This window comes from Microtus pennsylvanicus, chromosome 1 (assembly GCF_037038515.1).
Source record: "Microtus pennsylvanicus isolate mMicPen1 chromosome 1, mMicPen1.hap1, whole genome shotgun sequence".
NCBI classification, from domain to species: Eukaryota; Metazoa; Chordata; class Mammalia; order Rodentia; family Cricetidae; genus Microtus; species Microtus pennsylvanicus.
This window is the reverse complement of record NC_134579.1, coordinates 100,972,858-100,993,492: the sequence shown is the minus strand read 5'-3', so window position 1 is coordinate 100,993,492 and position 20,635 is coordinate 100,972,858. Positions and strand designations below refer to the sequence as shown.

Below are 20,635 nucleotides of genomic sequence, written 5' to 3'. Positions count from 1 at the left end.
TCTGTCTTTCTTCTTTCTTTCTTTCTTTCTTTCTTTCTTTCTTTCTTTCTTTCTTTCTTTCTTTCTGTCTTTCTTTCTTTCTTTAATATTGGTGTTGGAGACTGAGCAAGGACATCATGCAGTTAAGCATGAGCTTTATGAAGGAGCCTCAGCTTAGCTTTGATACCTGACATCTTTTTCTTTTGGTTTTCCAAGACAAGGTTTCTCTATATAATAGTCCTGGCTGTCCTGGAACTTAGTAGACCAGGCTGCCTTGAACTTGCAGAGATCTGCCTGCCTATCTTGAGAGTCAAGCCCTAGGATTAAAGGCGTGCACCACCACTGCCCAGGACATCTTTTATTTTTGCTTTATTTTGTTTTTGTAGACAAGGTTTTGCTATGTAGCCCCATGACATGTAGGTGTGTATGTCTTTCATGTCTTTAATTCTAGCACTCGCAGGCAGGCAGACTTCTGGGAGTTTGAGACCATTCTGGTCTACCTATTGAATTCCAGGCTAGCCAAGGTTACATAGTAGGACTTTGTCTCAAAACAAAAAGGAACACATGATTCTCGTACCTGAGACTCATGAATATTGGAATCATGTGTGTGCCACTGTACCTGGCTCCTGTGATCTTTTTGAGGTCACTCCATAGAACTCTGGTGAATTAACCATGAAATCAATGTTCAAAAGTAGAATAAAACACCATGCTGGGACTGGGGATATGGCTAAATGGGTCAATTGTTTGCCACACAAGTTTGAGGACCTGACCAATTGGTCTCCAGATTCAGTGAGAGACCTGTCTCAAAGAAAAAAGTGGAGAGTAAAGGAGGAAGACACCACACCTGACACTGACCTTTGGCCTCCACAATCACTCACACCTCACACCCCTAGTGAGTAAACCTAGCCACTTACTTGAAACTATAAATCTAATTAGTGCCTCCTGTTAAAATGTATGTGCATTTCCTCATGCTAGCGCTAAAATTTAACATCTTAATTTAACTAAAGAGTTTTTAAAAATCTGACTAACACAGTTGGAACTAACAAGCTCAAGAGTTCCCACAGCTTTTACAAAAAAAAAAATCTGATTTTCATTAAATTGTTCCATTAGTGGAAAACTACTCATTTATGGAGAAAGTCTGGAATAAAATACGCCATTCGAAAGCTATAACTGTCATTAGTCAGGTGCAGCATGGGTACATTTTACTGATCCGGGCCAAGGGTCCCTCATCCAAAACGCGTGGACCACAACTGTGATAGACTTTTATTTAGAGACTTTAAAATTCTGGAATATTTATATAGATGGCACTGGGTGAAAGTGTCAAGTCTAGAGTGCTCTAAAAAGCCTGAACTTTTTGTTCCTTCTGGTGCTGGGATGGAAACCACAATCCTGCACATGCTAGGCATGGATTCTGAGTGATCTCAGTCCTGGGCATACTTAACTTTTTCAGTATTTACATGTCAAGAATATTTCAAAATTTTTGGATTAGAGATCTCAATTCCTTGCTTTATGAGGTACTGGTACAACAGAAAGAAGCAAAGCAAAACAAAACAAAAGATATTTTTTTACGTGACACATAAATATCAGATTCAATGAAGGTAGATGGAGTTCAGGCTTTTTGCAGAGGGCACATGTTGGCAGAACCTGTCCTCTGTTGCCTCAGTTCAAGTACAGCTGTCATTTGTCAACTTGTGTTCAACTTATACAAGCCTTGTTCTCACTCTGCAGGTCTGAGAAACACTTGTGTTCCTGCTGCTGTCATCATGGCCACCAGGAGAAAAGTGACACATTGCACTCAAGGGATTTTACAATGAAGAAGCAAGGATCGCTGTCATTTCTTCAACAAAACTTTCCAGCAGTGTTGAGGATGGAACCCAAGGCCTCACTCACAGTGGGGACTACAGGTAGATGCTCTACCACTGAGTGACATCTAAGCCCTTCAAACAAAACTTTGCTTAGGAGCTTTGAGACTTTAGTCAACAACCTGGGCTGACTTCACATGTGCATTTTTCAAACTGTCATGTGACGTCAGGGTTAAAGGTGAAGTGTTTATTGGTGCTGTAGTGGTGATGGGAGCTGTGAGGCTGCACTCACCTCTCCTTCTCTGCAAAATCATTTTGCAACTTCTGTTCCTTCTCCAGAGCAATGGTCTCGGCCTGGCTCTTCAGAGTCTGCTCGTATTCTCGGATTTTCTCCTTAAGTGCTTTTATCGTAACCTCTGCAGAATGAAAGACCGAAAAACCAAGGGTAAGGGAAGCGGTTCCTTATAGCTGGGTGAACCAGGCTTTTGTAACCTGCCGGGATCACTGTATTTTAAACTTGAGCTTGTCCACGTTGACACAAAATCAATGGTTATGAGTCCCTTTGGGGACCTTTTACTCCCTCAATGTGAAATTGAACTTGTAGTATTCAAGTTGGAGAGGATCAATGGGTTTTGCCAGGAAGGACTGTGGTGGTCCCTCCAGCACACTTAGAAAAGGGGGAAATCGATGATAAAACATATATTGCCTTACTGATGCATCCTTAAGTTGGTCCTCTCTACAGAGGGCAGACTAATAAAGTTTTGGTGTAGGTTTAAAGACTTTACTACAGAGGAAAGGGTGCAAACATTTGGAAGTAGAGTCAGACATAGCCCTCATCAGGCACCAAGGCAGCTTTGCTGTTGTTTCTCATGAAATGGAAAATGCCAGGCACTGTGGCTGAATGCCATTTACTGTACTGGGGAAGGGAGAAACCACCATAGAATTTGGGTGTTGCTGTCTACTTGAGTTCATTTGTACTCTCAGCATCTGGTACAGGTATTTGAGGTAATAAATGGAAAAGCAGAAACTGACAGACCAGATAGGGCTTGTAGCCCTAGCTCTCCATGGTGCCACCTGTCAGGCAGTATATATTTCGTGTGTTCCCATGAGCACTCTCTGAAAACAAATTAGGAATGGAATGATGTTAGCATTTTGGGGGAGGCTGAGGTATTACTAGTTGAAGACTACTCTGAACTTCATAGTAAGTTTGAGGATAGACTTAAATGCAAGGTGAATTTGGAAGCCAGCATGGGCTACATGGTGAGTTTTAAGGCAGTCTGAGCTACAGAATGAATTTGAGGTTTAGCCAAGGCTGTTTACAGTGAATCTGATATCAGACTGGGCTATACACTGAGTTTGAGGCCAGCCTGAGATACATGGTAACTTTGAGGTTAAGTTGGGCTAGGTAAAATCATTGTCTCTAAGATAGCAAAAAAGGCATGCCACTGGAGCTAAGAGTAAAAAGAACTAGATTTTCTCTAGGTATGTGTAACAAAGCAGGTGTGCACATAATCATCTGTCACCCAGGCACTGGGCATCTCAAAAGAAACAAATTTTACTGGCAACTGCTGCAGAAGGTTGCTGGGGGAGAGAAAAGTCTTGAAGAATCCCAGCTTTGCACGCCTAACAACTCCCTTCCACGCAGGACAATGCTGTCCCTTGTGGTCTCAAAGGTATCATATTCTCAGTAGAACCAGACTCAACTGGGATCTGATCCCCACATTTTCTGCATCCCACCATGAATTCAAGTTCCAGGCAGTGTGTGATCAAGGGTCCCTAAGAGAAGCCAGGGGACAGCTGTCCTCACTCTCCAGGCCTGTCTGTCCTTGGAGCTCTTCCTATGTCATTCCAGCCTCTTTATGGATCTTCCCACAGACAGTGCCCCATCCCAAGTCTGTCTCCAACATTCTCTAAGAGAAAAAGAATGCTCTTCACAATCCTTGAGCTTTAGATTAGTTTTCTAAAGCTCACTAAATAGCAGGGATGCAGAGGAGCCAGGCAGGTTGATGCCCCTCCCTTCCACCGAGGTCTTCATCTGTATCTCTAAAACAAAACCATGAAGACACATAGACACAAAAGAAACTTAGGAGTTGCTTTATAAATCTTGTGACTGCTGTTGAATAGCTTTTTTTTTTCTTCAACACAAGGAAGCCAGGAGTTTCTGGGGCATTTTGTATTGTTTGTTTTTATTTTTTACCAATGGAGAATTGAACTTAGGGCCTTGATGATGCAAGGCTGGTTAAACACCGAACCATACCCCCAATCCCTCACTAGAAGATTTTCAACTATTAGCTATATACCCTCAGCTCTCTTTTTGCTTTTACTAAATTGCTCAGAGCAGCCTTAAACTCAACCTATAGCTTAGGCAGACTCTGAACTTTGGATCCTCTGACCTTGGCCTCCAAAGTAGCTGGATTTGCAGCTTACACCAGGCTAGGTCATGGTTCTAGGATTTTGAACACACTTGGCTTTTAGGTTATAGAACAAACTTCTTTATGTTTGTTTGTTCCCTGTCAAGAAAAAGCATTTGTCTCTCCTGCCTTGTGATGTAAGGTAGTCCTGTCAAGAGCCTGTTTTCCCCCCTTTCTTTTCCAGGAGATCCATAATGAATGGATGAGGTTGACATGGGAAGAATGGTGTGTAAGCACACAACTTGCAAGGATGCGTCTTGTCTGGAGTCTTAATGGATCAGTAGCAATTACTAAATGACTTACTGTGTATGATCCTTTGATCAGGAGTTGGCTGTCTGACAGGTGTCGCCCAGAGGCGACACATCAGTCTTTGAAAAGACAGATCCTATCACAAGATGATACAGGAGAAATTTTCAAAGAATCCTGATCCGGCCCAGACCAAGAGGAATAAAAAAATCCAATGTAGTTACTACGGGAGGAAAAGTTTAGCTGTGGCATAGTTAGGCAGTGTCATTATCTTTGTTTAAGAGATTCGGCCGCTTGCCCCACCCTGGCTTCATAAGGAGGGTAACAATTACAGCCAGTCCCAACAGTATGAAGAAGGCAATTAAGAGGGGAAGGGGAAGAAAGCAAAGCCAGGCAGGATTTGCCACTGACCTTGATGTTTCACTTCGGCAAACTCCTTGTTGTATTCTTCTAGTGTTTCTCTAAGTTTCTGGTTCTCCGTTTCAATGTCATGTAGACGCTGCACTTTTATTTCCAGCTGTTGCCCGAGGTCCAGGGCTGGTACAGGATCTACACAATGGGAGAACACAGATCAGCATACTGCACCCAGACCCTCATCCAGGAAACACTACCACCAAGCTATGTTCTCAGGCCCTCACTGGTGGATTCTAGGCAAGTCCTCTTATGCTGACATACCCTTAGTTCTTTACTGGGGGGCAGCTAAGTAGGTGTTGTGCTTCTGAGCCAAACCAGTCCCTTACTGGCAATTCTAGGCCAGTATCCAAAAGTCACCTCCTGGAGACACTCTTGGGGCCTCAATTCTCCTTTCTCCTAGGTAGTTTGATAAAGAAGGAACTCAATACAAGATCCTTAATATGCAAAAATGTGGTGACGACAGGACTCATTGATATTTGCCAACTCTTGTGCAGTTCTCTAAAAATTTTCATCCATTGGTCAGTGAAAAGAGAGCCGTGGGTGTACTGAGTAGGAGGAAGGGGCTCCAGGGATGTCTATCTTACTGCAGAGCCTTCTCTGGATGATACTACTCCATGGAATGGTGTCTCTGTTTAAATGTGTCTAGGAAGTTCATGGACTTGGAACTAAAGGCCATATAACACTTGTACAGACAGGACATTCTCTTGCAAGAGTCTCACAATGACATAGTATAGAAGTAGCACTAAAATTCAGTACAGAGGAAAGGCTGGCCCGAGTTCACCTGATTGGCTGGTAGGCCCAGAGAAAGCTGACCTAAGCTGGTTGACTCCAGGTGATCACTATTCTATACATGGAAACTCTTGGGTCTCTGTAAGGACACGACCCTTTATTTTCTTTTACTTTTTGAGACAGAGGTTTATATATACCATGCTGGCCTTGAACTTCAGATCCTCGATTTCATTTCTCAAATTCTAGCATGAGAGGCATGTAAAAACATGGTTATATCATGTGCTGCTGGATATCTAATCCAGTGATTTGTGCATGTTGCAATTCGTGTGTGCTCTATCCCCTGAACTACATCTACAGCATGACATGGTCATTATTATTATTATTATTATTTTAAATTGCTATTCTCCTTTACTGATGATGGGTGTTAAGAACAGTCAGAGGTGTGCAGCTGGTGGTTCTAAGACTGGAGACCCCTATAAAAGCACAACTGGAGGTGACCCAGCATTACCCCTGTGACAGGCATGCAGCCAGTCAGCTAGGAAGCCACCAATTCCCATTAGAATACAGAGAGCAGAAAAGCATCTGGGCCTGTCCTGTAATACCTTGTGAACAAAAGAACACACTGGGGCTGGGGAGATGGCTCAGTCTGTAAAGAGCTTGGTGTATAAGCATAAGGACCTGAGTCTGAGTCCCCAGCACCCACATAAAAAGTCAAGTGTGGCATTAGTGATCCTAATAGTGGGGTGGAGACAGATGGACCTCTCTAGCTCACTGCCAGCGAGGCTTGCAGAACTTCTGAACACCAGGTCAGTGGGAGACACCAGCTCCTGAGGAACAATACCTGAAGTTGACCTCTGGCTTCCACATGGATGTTCATTCACTCACACTTACACAAACTGGCCCCCCTCCCCCCAAAAGAATGATATCTGCCATGAGATTTACTCAGTATTAGATTATAGTCTACAGTTGGAAGAATCAGACATGCAATTTATAGGACTGGGTTTTGGCCTCTGGCTTTCCCACGAATTCTCAGCAGAAGACAGACAGACATTAAATGCTTTGGGTCAATTTGATCTTCATTTTCCTTCTGTCTAGGAGGCAATTACAACCCACCAGGGGAACACACCCTTTGGAATTCTGAGAGTAGAAGAATACCCAAGTCACAAGGCTTAGAAAGATTACTGAATCTATTTCTGGCAGGGGCGCCAGCCTCGCCTGGGGATGGTTATGGAGATTTAGTCTCATCTCAAGGAATGCTAAACACCACACATGGCAGATCAGTGAGGGTATATATTCAAGAGCTCACTTAATTTTCCAATGCCAGAGTCATTAATTTTTCAGACCACCCTTGGTTCCTGGAAGCAGGGCTGGCCCACCATGGCTCTGTGGATGCTGTTTCACCAGAGCCTGGCATTCTCTGAGATGTCTTTGTGTTCACAGAGTTTATCCACGTGTCATTAGGATGTGTGGAGCTAGAGTCTGCAGCCCCAGGGGAGCCCTGCACTGGGGCTTAATACCAACACTGTACATCATCTGAATCTGAGGCCTACTGGGCACTTATGTGGCCTATATACACAGTCCCTGCCTGTCTCCCTTTCTCATTCATGATTTTTCATTATTATTTCAATCAGCATTAAAATATTTATGTTATGTTAGATTGCCAGAGCTATTTTGGGAACATACTTCTTCTAAGCAGGAGTGGCAATAACAAGAAAAATTCCTAGGGCATCCCAGGTGTTTTTTTTTTTTGTTTTTGTTTTTTTGATTGCAGTATCTTCCCAGGAAACCTGGATTCCTCTTTGGCCTCTGTCTTCAGGCTGGGAAAATGCCTTGAGAGAAATGAGTGATATGCCCACAGCCTCCTTTATATAGAAGGACAATTTGAACTTGATCCATGTCAGGGATGGAGAGGGGAAGGTGTTGTACTTGGAGAAAACTCTATGGATGTTCACTGATGTTGCCTTTTCTAGCACAACTGATAGTACAAATTTGACTTTTCAAGAACTAAGGTCGCATTTTAGACATGTGTGTATGTGGACATGTGGACAAGGTGTTAATGATGGGTATCTTCCTCAATCTTTCTCTTTTGTTGAGACAGTGTCTTTCATTTGACCTGGGTCAATTTGGTCTTTCTTTCTTTCTTTCTTTCTTTCTTTCTTTCTTTCTTTCTTTCTTTCTTTCTTTCTTTCTTTCCTCCCTCCCTCCCTCCCTCCCTCCCTCCCTCCCTCCCTCCCTCCCTCCCTCCCTCCCTCTTTCCTTCCTTCCTTTGTAGGCTAGGTTGGCTGGCCAGTAAGTTCCAGAAACCCACCAGTTTCCACCTCCCCAGCTCTGGGGAGTACAAACTCACAGGAGCTTTTTCATGGGCACTGGGGATGGAACTTGGATTCTCATGTTTGTCAAGCACTTTACTGTACTGACTGAGCTATCTCCTTGGGCTCCTCTGGGCCATTCCTATGTAAAGGCCAGGATCCAGTGTGTCTGTCTCTGATGAAAAAATAGCTTTCATCTTGCCATTCAGCAGGAATCCAGTAACATATGTAGAGAACACACATGTTATGAAGCAAATCGTAACCAACAAAGACTTTAGACAAATTCTCAACATGCCCCGCTGTAAATGGAAGTTCTGGCATTCTTGTAATTATTCATCATGGCATCTATATTTAATTTAACAATATTAAAGTTAATGTAAAAGTAGCAAAACTGGCTACAGAATGGAAAAGGAACTCAACGTTCAAATAGTGTGATGCATTAGACTCCCAACTTTATGATGGTACACAGAATGACTAAAGGCCCACAGCATTGAAATATTGTTTTGGGATATGTAAAAGCCATTGGTAAAGTACCTCTTAGGCTTAATTTTTATTATGTGTATTAAAGGAATGGCTAATTACCACATGATGGTATAATAGCCCTAGCATGTTTGAGCTGGAGACTGAAACAATGAACTTCAGCAAGCCAAACCCCAACCTGCATGTTAAGCTGGGGAAATCATAGCTTTCTGTCTCGTTAAAGATTTCCAATGCCATTTAAACTCCATACAAGCATTGTTAGGTCTCAGGCTGTACGTCAGAAGCCTCTGATTTCAGCAGTTCAATTACGGAATTGTCTGAGGGAGGAGAAAGAACACACCCATAGACAGAAGAATAACATGCAAAGTTCTGTAAGCCACCTGCCCAGCCTCCATCCCAACATGCTTTGCCACTATCCCCATCCACCCACCATGACAAACTCAAAAAACATTTTATGATTATCTGATAAGTTAATTCCTGAAGCATGCTCAGATGTAGTGTGCAGTTCGTTATGCAACGCAGGACTTAAACAGCATAATTATATAACAAACAACCCTATCACCTGGATTTATTCAGCACATTTTGCTAAGCGCAGTAACATTATCTCATTAATTCTAGTCATCCCTGCAGAAGCTGGGGGAGGGCAAGCTGTGATGTGTCAGGCGCTGGCATCTCCCCCAGGGACAGGGATGGGAAGGGAAGCTGGCTAGGCCAACAGGTATGCAAAATGCTAATTAAGAATGCTATTTCCTGAGCCAGCAGCCACCTCAATTATACTGTCTCTTCATGTACTAATTTAACAAGGGTTTCCTAAGTGGCTACATGATTTGGGAAAGGCCAGGGATGGGCACTGCAAGGGACACTGAGCCAAGTCAGCAAGAACCAGCCTCTCTGGAGAGGTAGCCCAGGTACATCAAATATCAAGAAAACAAAACAAAAAACCCAGTCAAGCTCACAGATGAGTGGAAGATGGGCTCCATATAAATGGAAAAGAGGAGCTTTGTTTAGTAAGAGGAGACAAAGATACTTGAGTAGTTGCCTTAATAGAGACACAAGAGGAGTGAGGAGATCAGTGCTAGGCATGACTAGAACCATCTACCACCATCAAAGTAACAGATAATGTTAATGATAAAGATACCAGGGTGGTTCTGGGTGCTGAAGGGACACATGATAAACAAGATTAACACCTAGCTCTCAAAGGCTTGCCAAAAGGATTAGAGGTATACATCCCAAAATACAGTAACCAAAAACTGACAGGACATGAGAAAAAGAAAAAAATCCACAATCATGGGCACAAATTTCAAATCTCCATTCACATTTATTAATAACAGGTATAATTTCTTCCCATGGTGCTGGGGAAGGAACGCAGAGCCTTGAGAATGCAAGGCTAGGGCTCTACAGCTGAGACATGCCCACAGCTCTTTATGGCTGGGACTCTATGCAGATGCTCTTCCACTGAGAAACCCAGCAAACAGTCAGTATGGATGCAAAAGCCTGAAGAACACAGACTACCAAGCACTCTGGTAGCCCCACAGAGCTGTACAACAAGTGTTCCTCTCATATGTACGAGGAACATCCATCAATAACAAGCAGAGCTGCAAACAAGCCTTGATAAATTCAAAATAACAAATATCATCCAAAGTATATACTCTGGCCACAATGGAGTAAAAACATAACCTGGACCTCCACTTAAGAACATAAAAAAGGAGCAAATCAAACACAAAGTAAGCAGAAGTGAGCAAAGGAGATTGGGGAGCAATAAAACTGAAAAGGCAAAAAGAAAAAAATCAATACAAACAAAAGCAGGTTCTTAAAGAAAAAAAAATCATTGAAATTGATTAGCTTCTAGCCAGACTGATCTAGAAAAAAACTTAAATTTACAAATCCCAAGATCAGAAAATGAATGAAAGAATGGATATGACAATTCTCTCATATTCTCTCTCTCTCTCTCTCATCAGGGTCTCACTAGAATTCACAAATCCCAAGATCAGAAAATGAATGAAAGAATATAATTCTCTCTCTCTCTCTCTCTCTCTCTCTCTCTCTCTCTCTCTCTCTCCTCTCTCTCTCTCTCTCTCTCTCTCTCTCTCTCTCTCTCTCTCTCTCTCTCTGTCTCTCTCTCTCTCTCTCTCTCTCTCTCTCTCTGTCTCTCTCTCTCTCTGTCTCTCTCTCTCTGTCTCTCTCTCTCCAGGGTCTCACTATAGACCTGGCTGGCATGGAAATCAGTATTTAGACCAGGCTGGTCTCAACTGCTCAGAGACCTGCCTGCCTGTGCTTCCTGGACTGCTTGGATTTGAGGCATGCACCACCACGATTGGCCCATCCTACAGATCTTAAAATGGCAGAATACACCTTTAGTGCCAACATTGAGGGTCAGAGGCAGGTGGAGCTCTGTGAATGAATTTGAGGCTAGCCTAGTCTATATAAGTTGTTCTAGGCCAACAAGGGATATATAGTAACTCTGTCTTTAAAAAAAAAAGATAATAAATATACTATGATTAACATCATGCGAATAATTTTGGTATTTTAGATGGAGCGGATCATTCCTTACAAAGCCAGGTGTGGTGGCTCATGCCTGTAATTCTAGCAGTCTGGAAGGCACAGATAGACAGATCTATGTAAGTTCGAGGCCAGACTAGTCAATATGATGACAAATTGTTTCAAAAACACCAAATTGGGAAGACAGCTCAGTGGGTAAAGTGCCTGCCATACAAGCATGAGGACCTGAGTTCTGATTCCCAGCCCATGGCAATGCCAGGTCTAGTTGCCAATGAGGACAGAAGCACCCCTGGGGGCTTGCTGGTCAGTCACCTTAGCCTACTTGGAGAGTCCCAAATCCCAAGAGAGAAAGACCCTGCCTTAAAAAACAAGATAGCTCTCAGTTGGTAGAGTACCTGCCTAGCATACATGAAGTTCTAGGTTTGATCCCACACAAACCAGGCCTGGAGCCACACACCTGTACTCAGGAGGCAGAGACAGGAAGATCAGAAATTCAAGGCCATCCTCAGCTATAAAGTGAGTCTCTGAGGTCAGCTTGAAGATACATTAAGATCTCTGGCCAATGCTCTGTTCGGATGGGTGTGGCTACGGAGCCAAGAGTAGCCAGCAAGATGCAGTAGGCAGGGTGAACCCAGGGAGTAAGGGATCACTGGACCGTGGATGAGGGAGGTAGTGGCAGGGGTGATAGGAGGGTCTCAAGTGAGGGTCAACTTCTGGGGGTGTGCTTATTAGGTGTGAGGAAAGATGAGAATCCTGGACGACATATGCAAGAAGACCAATGCTGAGTTTCAGAAGTCACCTAGTTTGTGCTGAGAAGGCAGAGGAAGAACCAGGACGCCAGTGTAATCAGGTGGAGTGGTGACTTAACAGCGCGGACCCCAGGAACATCTGTTTCTGTGGAGATGGTGCCATAATGCAAGACAATGTTGGGGTCATTTATCCACTCTGGTCAAGCCACTCGCCCCAGCCCTCCAGGACTTTAATATAAACATTTTATTTGCGAGTCTCTGATTACTACCCAAGAAGCTGGCATGCTCCAATAAAGTGAAGTAGTGCCAAACAAAGAGTTCCCAGAATTACTGAGGGCACACTGATGGGCTTCACTGAAGCTGCCAAGATGACAAGTCTGTTTCAGATCTGGCTAGGACTGTTTATGCCAGGGAAGATTTGGAGGTAGTTGGGCTTGTGGCAAACAGATCTACCTCATACTGTGAGGGCTTAGAAGCCCATCTTAAACCCTGGGCCCATGTTTGCACAGACAGTTCTGCAGGCAGCATAGGGCTGTCCCCTGCCACCAGTATCAGGATGAATGTGTTCCTTGTGAGCAACGTCCCAGCAATGACATCACATAGAGGCAGACTCTACTTTTTGCCAGGACACTCTGGACTAATGTAATCATACGATTACATAATTAACCCAGCTGTCTCATTAAGAAAATCAACTGGAATTCAAGGCATAATTAGTTATATGACAATTAGCATGCTGATGAGCAACCGACAAAAAGCTGTCTAGATACCCAGCATGCCAGGACCACCCCAGTCATGGCCGGGCTGGGGGTGGAGGGATGGGGAGAAATGGATGGGACCAGACCAGATACCCCTGTGTGCAAGCACACCAAGGATTCCCTGGATCAGTTCAGTTCTCAAAGCACCAGTACAGCCAACGGTTTGGGGTAGGCAGGACCAAGAATGAGGATAGCATGCCAAAGCTTCTGGCACAGACATAGGCATCCACCTTGTAACTTTCACTTCTTGAAAGTGATTATAGCTGGGTGTTGTGGATATGGCTCCATTGGGAGACCCCTTGCCTAGCATGCATGAAGTCCTGGGCTCTACAATTCACTCAACCACACATAAACAGGATATGGTGGCATGCACCTGCAATCCCAGAACTCAGAAGGTAGAAGCCAGAGCAAGGGGCTATCCTTGGTATACAGTGACGCAGAGGTCAGCATGGACTCTGTAAAACTAAAAATAAAAACTAAGAGTTTGTAGTTGATTGATCACTGCAACAGCATGTAACAAGGCACTGAGATAAAAGATATGCCAAGTTTTACTGGTGTCCTGGTCATGGAGGGTGAAAAAAAAAGTTGTCTCCTGTCTGGTTTTTAATTCCTCCAGTGTGAAGGATAATTGCCTCTTTGCTTCTTGTATCTTGAAGCAGCTTTAGGACCAGCTCCAGGCCAAGGAGCCACAGGCAGCTGAGTGCCTGCCTGTAACCCAAGCTACACTGCTCTTCAGATGTCCCTGTTCTCTTTTTGTCTTGGTTTGGTGCCTCAGGTTGTTTCTTAGTAATATGAATCAAAATGTCCCAGGAGGACAGACAGGACACCTGTGAGGGAGATCTTGTAGGTCTCAGGCCACTACAGTCACACTACAAGAGTAGGGGGCACTGGCCCTAGTTTGCCAACATCAGGAGACCTAGAATACCTGAGCTAGACTATCCCTCTGGAATCGGACTAGAGGCAACCATATTTTTCCAGCCTTGAAGGCTAGCACACCAATGACATAGTGGTTGGAAAACCAAGAGGCACTTCTATATGACACATCAGACCCTGTCAGCTTTCCTTAGGAATCATTATGGTCAACAGAGAAGAAGGAAAAATGGAAAGAAAGTTTCTAATTTTGTCTGTGACATGTCCTCACCAGAAAGTAACAGCACAAAGGACTAGCTGGCCATTTCACCCCTGTGGAGGGACATTAAAAAGCAGACCTCAAGCTGAGGCTATAGCTCTGCTTATAGTGTATTTGCCTTATATGCTTGGTGCTCTTGGATTCAGTCCCCAGCCTTGCACCACATAAATGGGGCATGATGGTGCACACCTGTAATCCCAGCACTTAGGAGGTAGAGGTTGAAGGAGCAGGAGTTCAAGGTCATCAATAGCTAATGAGTTTGAGGTCAACCTGGGGCTACTGAGACCTTGTAATTGTTGTATTGTTAGGCAGCAATAAAAGGTTGTGTACCATTTGTGCCAACTTTATATAAAGTTCTGGGAATAGAATAACCCACAAATGAGCTATTTCTAGGAAGATCTCACTTATCACTTCAGAAAACCCATGTCATATTGTGATGGTTAATTTTCACTGTCAATAATTTAACTGGATTTAGAATCACCATGAAAATACATCTCTGGATTTGACTATGAAGGTGTTTGTAGAAAGATTTAATTGAGGAGTGAAGACTTATTTTCTGGTTGGGGTCCTGGACTGAAGGAAAGGAAAATGAACTGAGAACCAGCATTCAACTCTTGGCTTCCTGACTGCGGATGGAATATGACCAGCGCCTCGTGCTCCTGCTGCATTTCTCCTCTTGATGTATCTCCTAAAACCGTAAGCCAAAACAAACCCTTTCTCCCTTAAGCTGCTTTTGTCACAGCAATAAGAAAAGCAACCACCACACCAAAACTACAGTCCCGTTTCCTAGGACAATCAAAGAAACCGAGGCAGTTCTTATAATGTGGACTGGAGCCCTGATTCATGAGGTGATGAATATTTTATATTGCTGGTAATGTATCTTTGCCTTCTAAGTGCTGGGATTAAAGGCACACACCACTATCACAAAATTGATAACCAGGTGTGGTGACACAGGTCTGGAAACCCAGTGCTTGGAAGGATTGGGCAGGATTCAGAGTTTCAGGACAGCCTGGGCCATGTAGTGAGCATGAGGACAGCCTTATTCTTTCAGATTTTATCTCAACACACACACACACACACACACACACACACACACACACACACACACACACACACACACACACCTCCCCAAAACTACTGCATCAAGAACTTTCCAGAGCAGACAGCCGATCAATTTTTAGTTTTATGAGTACTTTACAAGTAGGCAGCTAACTGTGCTCTTATCTGTGATGCACTGGTAAGGGCAACTCTTAGTTGATTGAGGAGAGTCTTCGGTTTTGTGTTAATTTCATTGGTTAAATAAAGAGACTGCCTCAGCCCTTTAATAGGTCAGAAAATTAGGTAGGCGGAGTAAACAGAACAGAATGCTGGGAGAAAGAAGCTGAGTCAGGGAGTCGCCACAATTCTCCCACTCCAGACAGACGCAGGTTAAGATCTTTCCTGGTAAGCCAGCTCATGGGCTACACAGATTATTAGAAATGGGTTAGATCAATATGTAGGAGCTAGCCAATAAGAGGCTGGAACTAATGGGCCAAGCAATGTTTAAAAGAATACAGTTTCCGTGTAATTATTTCGGGTATAAAGCTAGCCGTGTGGGTGGCCGGGTGCCAGGAATGTGGCCCGCTGCTCCTATTACAACACTTAGTCAGGGTTACTTTCGCTGTGATAAAATACTATGATCAAAGCAACTTGGGAGGAAAGGGTTTATTTGGTTTATATGCCCACATCACTGTTAATCAATGAAGGAACTCAGGACAGGAACTCAAAGAGAGCAGGAACTTGGAGGCAGGACCTATTGCAGAGGTCATGGAAGTTTGCTGCTTACTGGCTTGTTCTCCGTGATTCCTCAGCCTGCATTCTTAGAGAACCCGGGACTACCAGTCCAGGGGTAGCTCCACACACAATGGGCTAGACCCTCCCCCATCTTAAGAAAAAGCTTTACAGGCTTGCCTACAGCTCAACTTTATGGAGGCATTTTCTCAGCTGAGACTCCCTCCCCTGATGATTCTAGCTCATGTCAAGCTGACATAAACTAGACAGCACAACAACTGAGAAAGTTAGACTGCAAGTGATTGTTCTGCTGATTTGTGTATGTTGTCCTCTTCTAACCATGAAAACAAATACATTATCACAGAATGAAAATCTGAAGAAAGTCACCCACTCAAGGTTAATGACTGGCAGATTATGCATGCCAACAGGAAAATTCCTTCTATGCAGAGCCTTCAAAAGGAGGCCATTCTGTAATATTCTAGCTATGAGAGAGCGTCACCCTTTAAAAGCATCGTCAGTTAGAGATACAAGCTGCTTTACTCAAATTGTAATTGTGAAATATTTTTTCTACTGACCAAAGTGTGTGTGCAGTGTTGGGGGAGTGGGATGAAAGAAAGGAATTGAGTCTTTTGGTGTTCTTCGTTCAGGCTTCTTTATGTAATAGACTGCCAGGAGGTGCTGGCAGAATTGAAGTGTCTTGAACAGCATGTCTTAGACTGTGCTTTTTCCACTGGAAAGTTGTTGGCATCAAGAAACCATCCAAAACTCTGCCCTTGTCCACAGTCATGGACCCAAATACAGAGAGATGACAGCCTCAAGAATAGGAAAACTGAAGCAGAGGGGAGCCTCACTGGGGGAATCCTATCAGGTCACAAAGTTGGCAAATGGTCATGACACTTGTACTCATGAGGTGAATTGTTAGAGAATGGATATAAATCTCAATGAGAAGAACATGGAATTAAAAAAAAAAGTAGCCAAGCATGGTGAGGCACGCTCAGAATCTTAGCACTAGCTGAGGCTGGAGTATCAGATATATAAGGCCAGTGCTGGCTGCACACCAAGTGTTAGGCTATCCTGGGCCACATTAAACCCTGTTTCAAAAAAAAAAAATAAATGAATGGAGACAAAGATAACAGTTCAGCAGGTAAATGTATTTACTGATAAGCCTGATGATACAAGTTTGATCCCCAGGACTCACATAATGGAATGAGAAAATCACCTTCTAAAGGTTCTAATTCCTATATATGTGATATGGCACAAACATGCAAACACACCCACATAATAAAAAATTATAAAATAATTAATGAATTACTAAAAAACTAAACTGGAGCCACAGAAGTGACTGAGTAAAACGCCTTCTTATGGAAGTCTAAGGCTTTGACTTCTTAAGTGTGTTGGTAGCACACACTTATAATCCCAACACTAGAGAGGCTGAGACTGGAGAATTATAGGTTCCAGGAGGGTGACAGAGTAAAAACCCAACTCAAGCAAATCATACCTGAGCTGGACCCAATGGTTCATGCTTTTATTTTTTTGGATTTTCAAGACAGGGTTTCTCTGTGGCTTGTCCTGGAACTAGCTCTTGTAGACCAGGCTGGTCTCGAACTCCCAGAGATCCGCCTGCCTCTGCCTCCCGAGTGCTGGGATTAAAGGCGTGCGCCACCACCGCCCGGCTGGGTTCATGTTTTTAATCCTAGCACTGGGAAGGAAGAGGCAGGTAGATCTTAAAAGAATAATTTAAAAAAAATCTGTCACTAAAGAAATATTAGGCCATTATTATTTTAACTGCTGGGATAATGACCAATAATAACTCAAGGTTATTTTGCAATAAAGGTCTAGTCAGTATCTTTAACATGCTGGGATTTTTGATAGTTGATTGTTTTTGTTTTTTGGAGACAGGATCTGTGCTGGCTGGTCTTATGTCAATTTGACACAAGCTAGCATCATCAGGAAGGAAGGAACCCCAATTGGAAAAAATGTCTCCGTAAGATCCAGCTGTAGGGCATTTTCTTAATTAGTGGTTGATGGGAGAGGACCCAGCCTATTGTGGGTGGGTCATCCCTGGTCCTGGGTTCTATAAGAAAGCAGGCTGAGCAAACCATGTAAAATAAGCCAGTAAGCAGCACCCGTCCATGGCCTCTGCATCAGCTCCTGACCTGTCTGAGATTCTGTTCTGACCCCCTTTGGTAATAACAGCAATGTAGAAGTTTAAACTGAATATACCTGTTCCTCCACAATGTGCTTTTTGGTTATGGTGTTTCGCTGCAGCAATAGAAACCCTAACTAAGACAAGGTCTCTTTAGAATTATTTTTTATGTGTGTGTGTGTGTGTGTGTGTATGTGTGTGTGTGTGTGTGTGTGTGTGTGTGCGCGCCTGTGAAAGTCAAAAAGTTATCTGATCCCTGGAGCTGGAGTTACAGACAGTTGTGAGCCACCTAACATGGGCGCTAGGAACTCGGGTCCTGCAAGAGCAATACTACTCTCACTTAACTGATGAATAGATGCAGGGTCTGGTGTATTTATGAATTTCTTGACCCTTCCAAGTGCTGGAATTATAGGTGTGTACCACCACACTTTGCTTTGTGGGGGTAGGGGGGTGAACATGAGGGATGAAAGAAGTCAAAGCTGGCAGAGTCTTTCTCCTTCACTCCTAGTCCACGAAGTGGCTAGAGGTCGGGGCAGGTGAATAGGCAGGGTATAAGGAGATCCTGGCTGGGATGCAGGCAGGACAGCTGTTCAACCAAATGCATGTGCTAGGCATTAAAGCCACAGGATGGAAAACTTGCCAAGCACATGTGCTGGACCCCAAATGGAAAGGCTGTCTCAATATCTTTGCAGCCATGAAAATCTTTATAGACTGACATAAAAGCTAAATGAAAATTCAGAGAGCTATTAAACCTGTCCATGGCAGTGACAAGACAATCTGTTCTGGAGCAGTAGATGCTGTCTGATACTTTAGATACTCTAGGGAGTTCATTCCCATGGGTGGTGTCAACCACAGGAGCAAGGTATAAATTTGATTGAAGAAAGCTACAGACCAAGGAAACCTTAAGTACATACTGTGTTTAGTTTACCCCGCACAGTTTTATGTCATTCATATTGCCCTATAGTGAAACTCTTACAGAGGTGAGGATAACCTTAAATTCTGAGCATCCTGCTTCCACAACCCTAGTGCTGGGATTATAGCACCCACCCATCTGACTTCAGAAAGCACTTTGAAGAAATGATTTGATACATCCACTTGTACATCCACTGGCTAAATATTTGCCAAATTTCTACTACTTGGTAGACACTGGGGTAGATGCCTGGGAAATGATTAGGAACAGGGCCATGTTGTTTGAGTGTCCCTTCCAAAAGAACCCAGTTAGCAAGTACAGTCAAGCATCTATGAGGATAAATTCCGAGAAATGTTTACTGGATTCTGTCATTTCTGAAGAAATATTACAGAAGCAAAAACAGGGAGGAAATCACTAGGTGACAGTCTTATAATACCACTGTTACTGTATATGTGTTCCCTTGTTGACTAAAACATTGTTATGCAGCTTGCAACCATAGTTACAATGGCAGTGAGATGCCTGGGCTGTAGTTCAGTTGGCAGACTGCTTGTCTAGTATGCATGAGACCCTGGAGTCAAAGGGTGGTACATACTTTTAATTCCAGTACTCAGGTTGGGGAGGCAGGAGGATCAGAAGTTTAAAGTTATCCTCAGCTACATATCAAGTTTGAGGGTAGCTCTGAGCTACATCAGACCCTATCTCAAAAGGGAGGGGGATGACAGGAAGCTGAGTATGGCAATACATGCTTGTGATCTTAGCATTTGGGAGGCTGAGGTAGGAAGATGGTGAATTCTCTACTTAAACTACACAGATCTAGATTATGAGGTCAGAGCAAAATGTGTCAGGATAAGGTTGAACATTTTAGAATACTGGGTCCTCATATAAATTAATCTGCAGGTCTAGCAAGAGGTGAACTGAACTGTGCTTGGGGCACCTGCAATGTAAAGAAGAGTGTCAGAAACTGGGATACAGACATCCTACAGGCTAGGAGGACAGGGTGACTATATGGTCCTTGGGTGAGCATATGGGTAAGAGAAAGTGCCACTCAAAAGAAGCAGGGTCCAGGGAGAGGACAGTGTCCCTTGGGTGGGAACAGGGGGCATTAGCCATCCCAATGGACAGTTCAGGAGACAGCTGGCATGCAGGCTTTCACCTGGGAATGAGAGCTAGACAGAGATGAAGCTATCTCTTTGGTGACTGCTGCTAAAAATGGCTTGGGGTCCCTGGAGGTTCTATAACCTGCCTGGCTCATACTTTCTGTATGCCTATTGGTGGGCACAGAGCAAGAGAATAGACCTTGGCCATACGGCACTTTCCTTCTGGTAGATTCCACAAACAAGGAGCAAGAAGAAACAACAAATACAGCTCTAGGCGGCATGGTGGCTGGTGCCACCTCAGGACCCGACCCAGCTCTTCCTGGGGCTGGCAATCCTGCCCTGCCTGAGCTCCTGGCACTGAACCACAGGGCATGTAGCTGACATACCTGTCGGTTTCCCTAAGCTTCTTGTTAATATGAGTTCTTGTCTCTCTTAAGTACAACTCAATATGTCCACAAGTCTTTCTGTGTTCTACTGGACTGCAGCCTAAAGCCCACAGACAATGAAGGCTCCTGGACCCCTGCCTGGCTGGGTGGCTGTCAATAAATGAGGCGCTATTGACCAGGCCTTTCCTGGAAGCCCCAGCCACAGGATTACCTCATCTAAGCAATCGCCAGACTGCATGACCCAGGTGGAGCACCCCAGCCCAGCTTCCTAGGAAACTTGTCAGACCTGTCAGTGCACAGCATGCTGAGAGTAGTGATCTACCTGGGATTTAAGTGTCTGGGTTGAGTTTGATACAGCAAACATTTTCTTTTCTTTTTTTTGAGACAGGCCCTCCAGTAGACCATGCTGGCCTTGAACTTGGTGTGTAGCCAAGAATGAGCTTGAATTCCTGATCTTCCTTCACCCTGAGTGCTGGGATTACATGTATTTACCATAGTGTCTGGATTTACGTAGCTACAGATGGAACCTAGGGCTTCATGTATGCTAGACAGACACTATCAACCTTCTTAATGCTGCGATCCTTTAATACAGTTCCTCATGTTGTGGTGACCCCCAAACACAACACTATTTTCATTGCTATTCCACAACTGTAATTTTGTTACTGTTATGAATCATAATGTAAATATCTGATATGCAGGAGATCTGATATGCTACCCACAAAGGGGCCATGGCCCACAGGTTGAAAACTACTGATAGTTCAAGCTTGGTGTTGTAACACACACCTCTATCTCTAGTAATTGTGAGACTGAGACAGGAGGATTGT

General features: G+C 43.8%; 1 protein-coding gene across 6 annotated transcripts in view; it reads right to left on the bottom strand.

Moving 5' to 3' along the window:
• Positions 1-20,635, bottom strand: part of Cux1 (cut like homeobox 1) — a 324,514-nt gene that overhangs the window by 126,030 nt on the left and 177,849 nt on the right. For all 6 annotated transcript variants that reach the window (XM_075976432.1, XM_075976450.1, XM_075976441.1 and 3 more), the window contains exons 5-6: positions 4,850-4,987; positions 2,074-2,197 (exon numbers count right to left, since the gene is read on the bottom strand). In XM_075976432.1, coding sequence (XP_075832547.1) covers positions 2,074-2,197; positions 4,850-4,987 — 262 coding nt within the window. The remainder of the gene's footprint in view (positions 1-2,073; positions 2,198-4,849; positions 4,988-20,635) is intronic.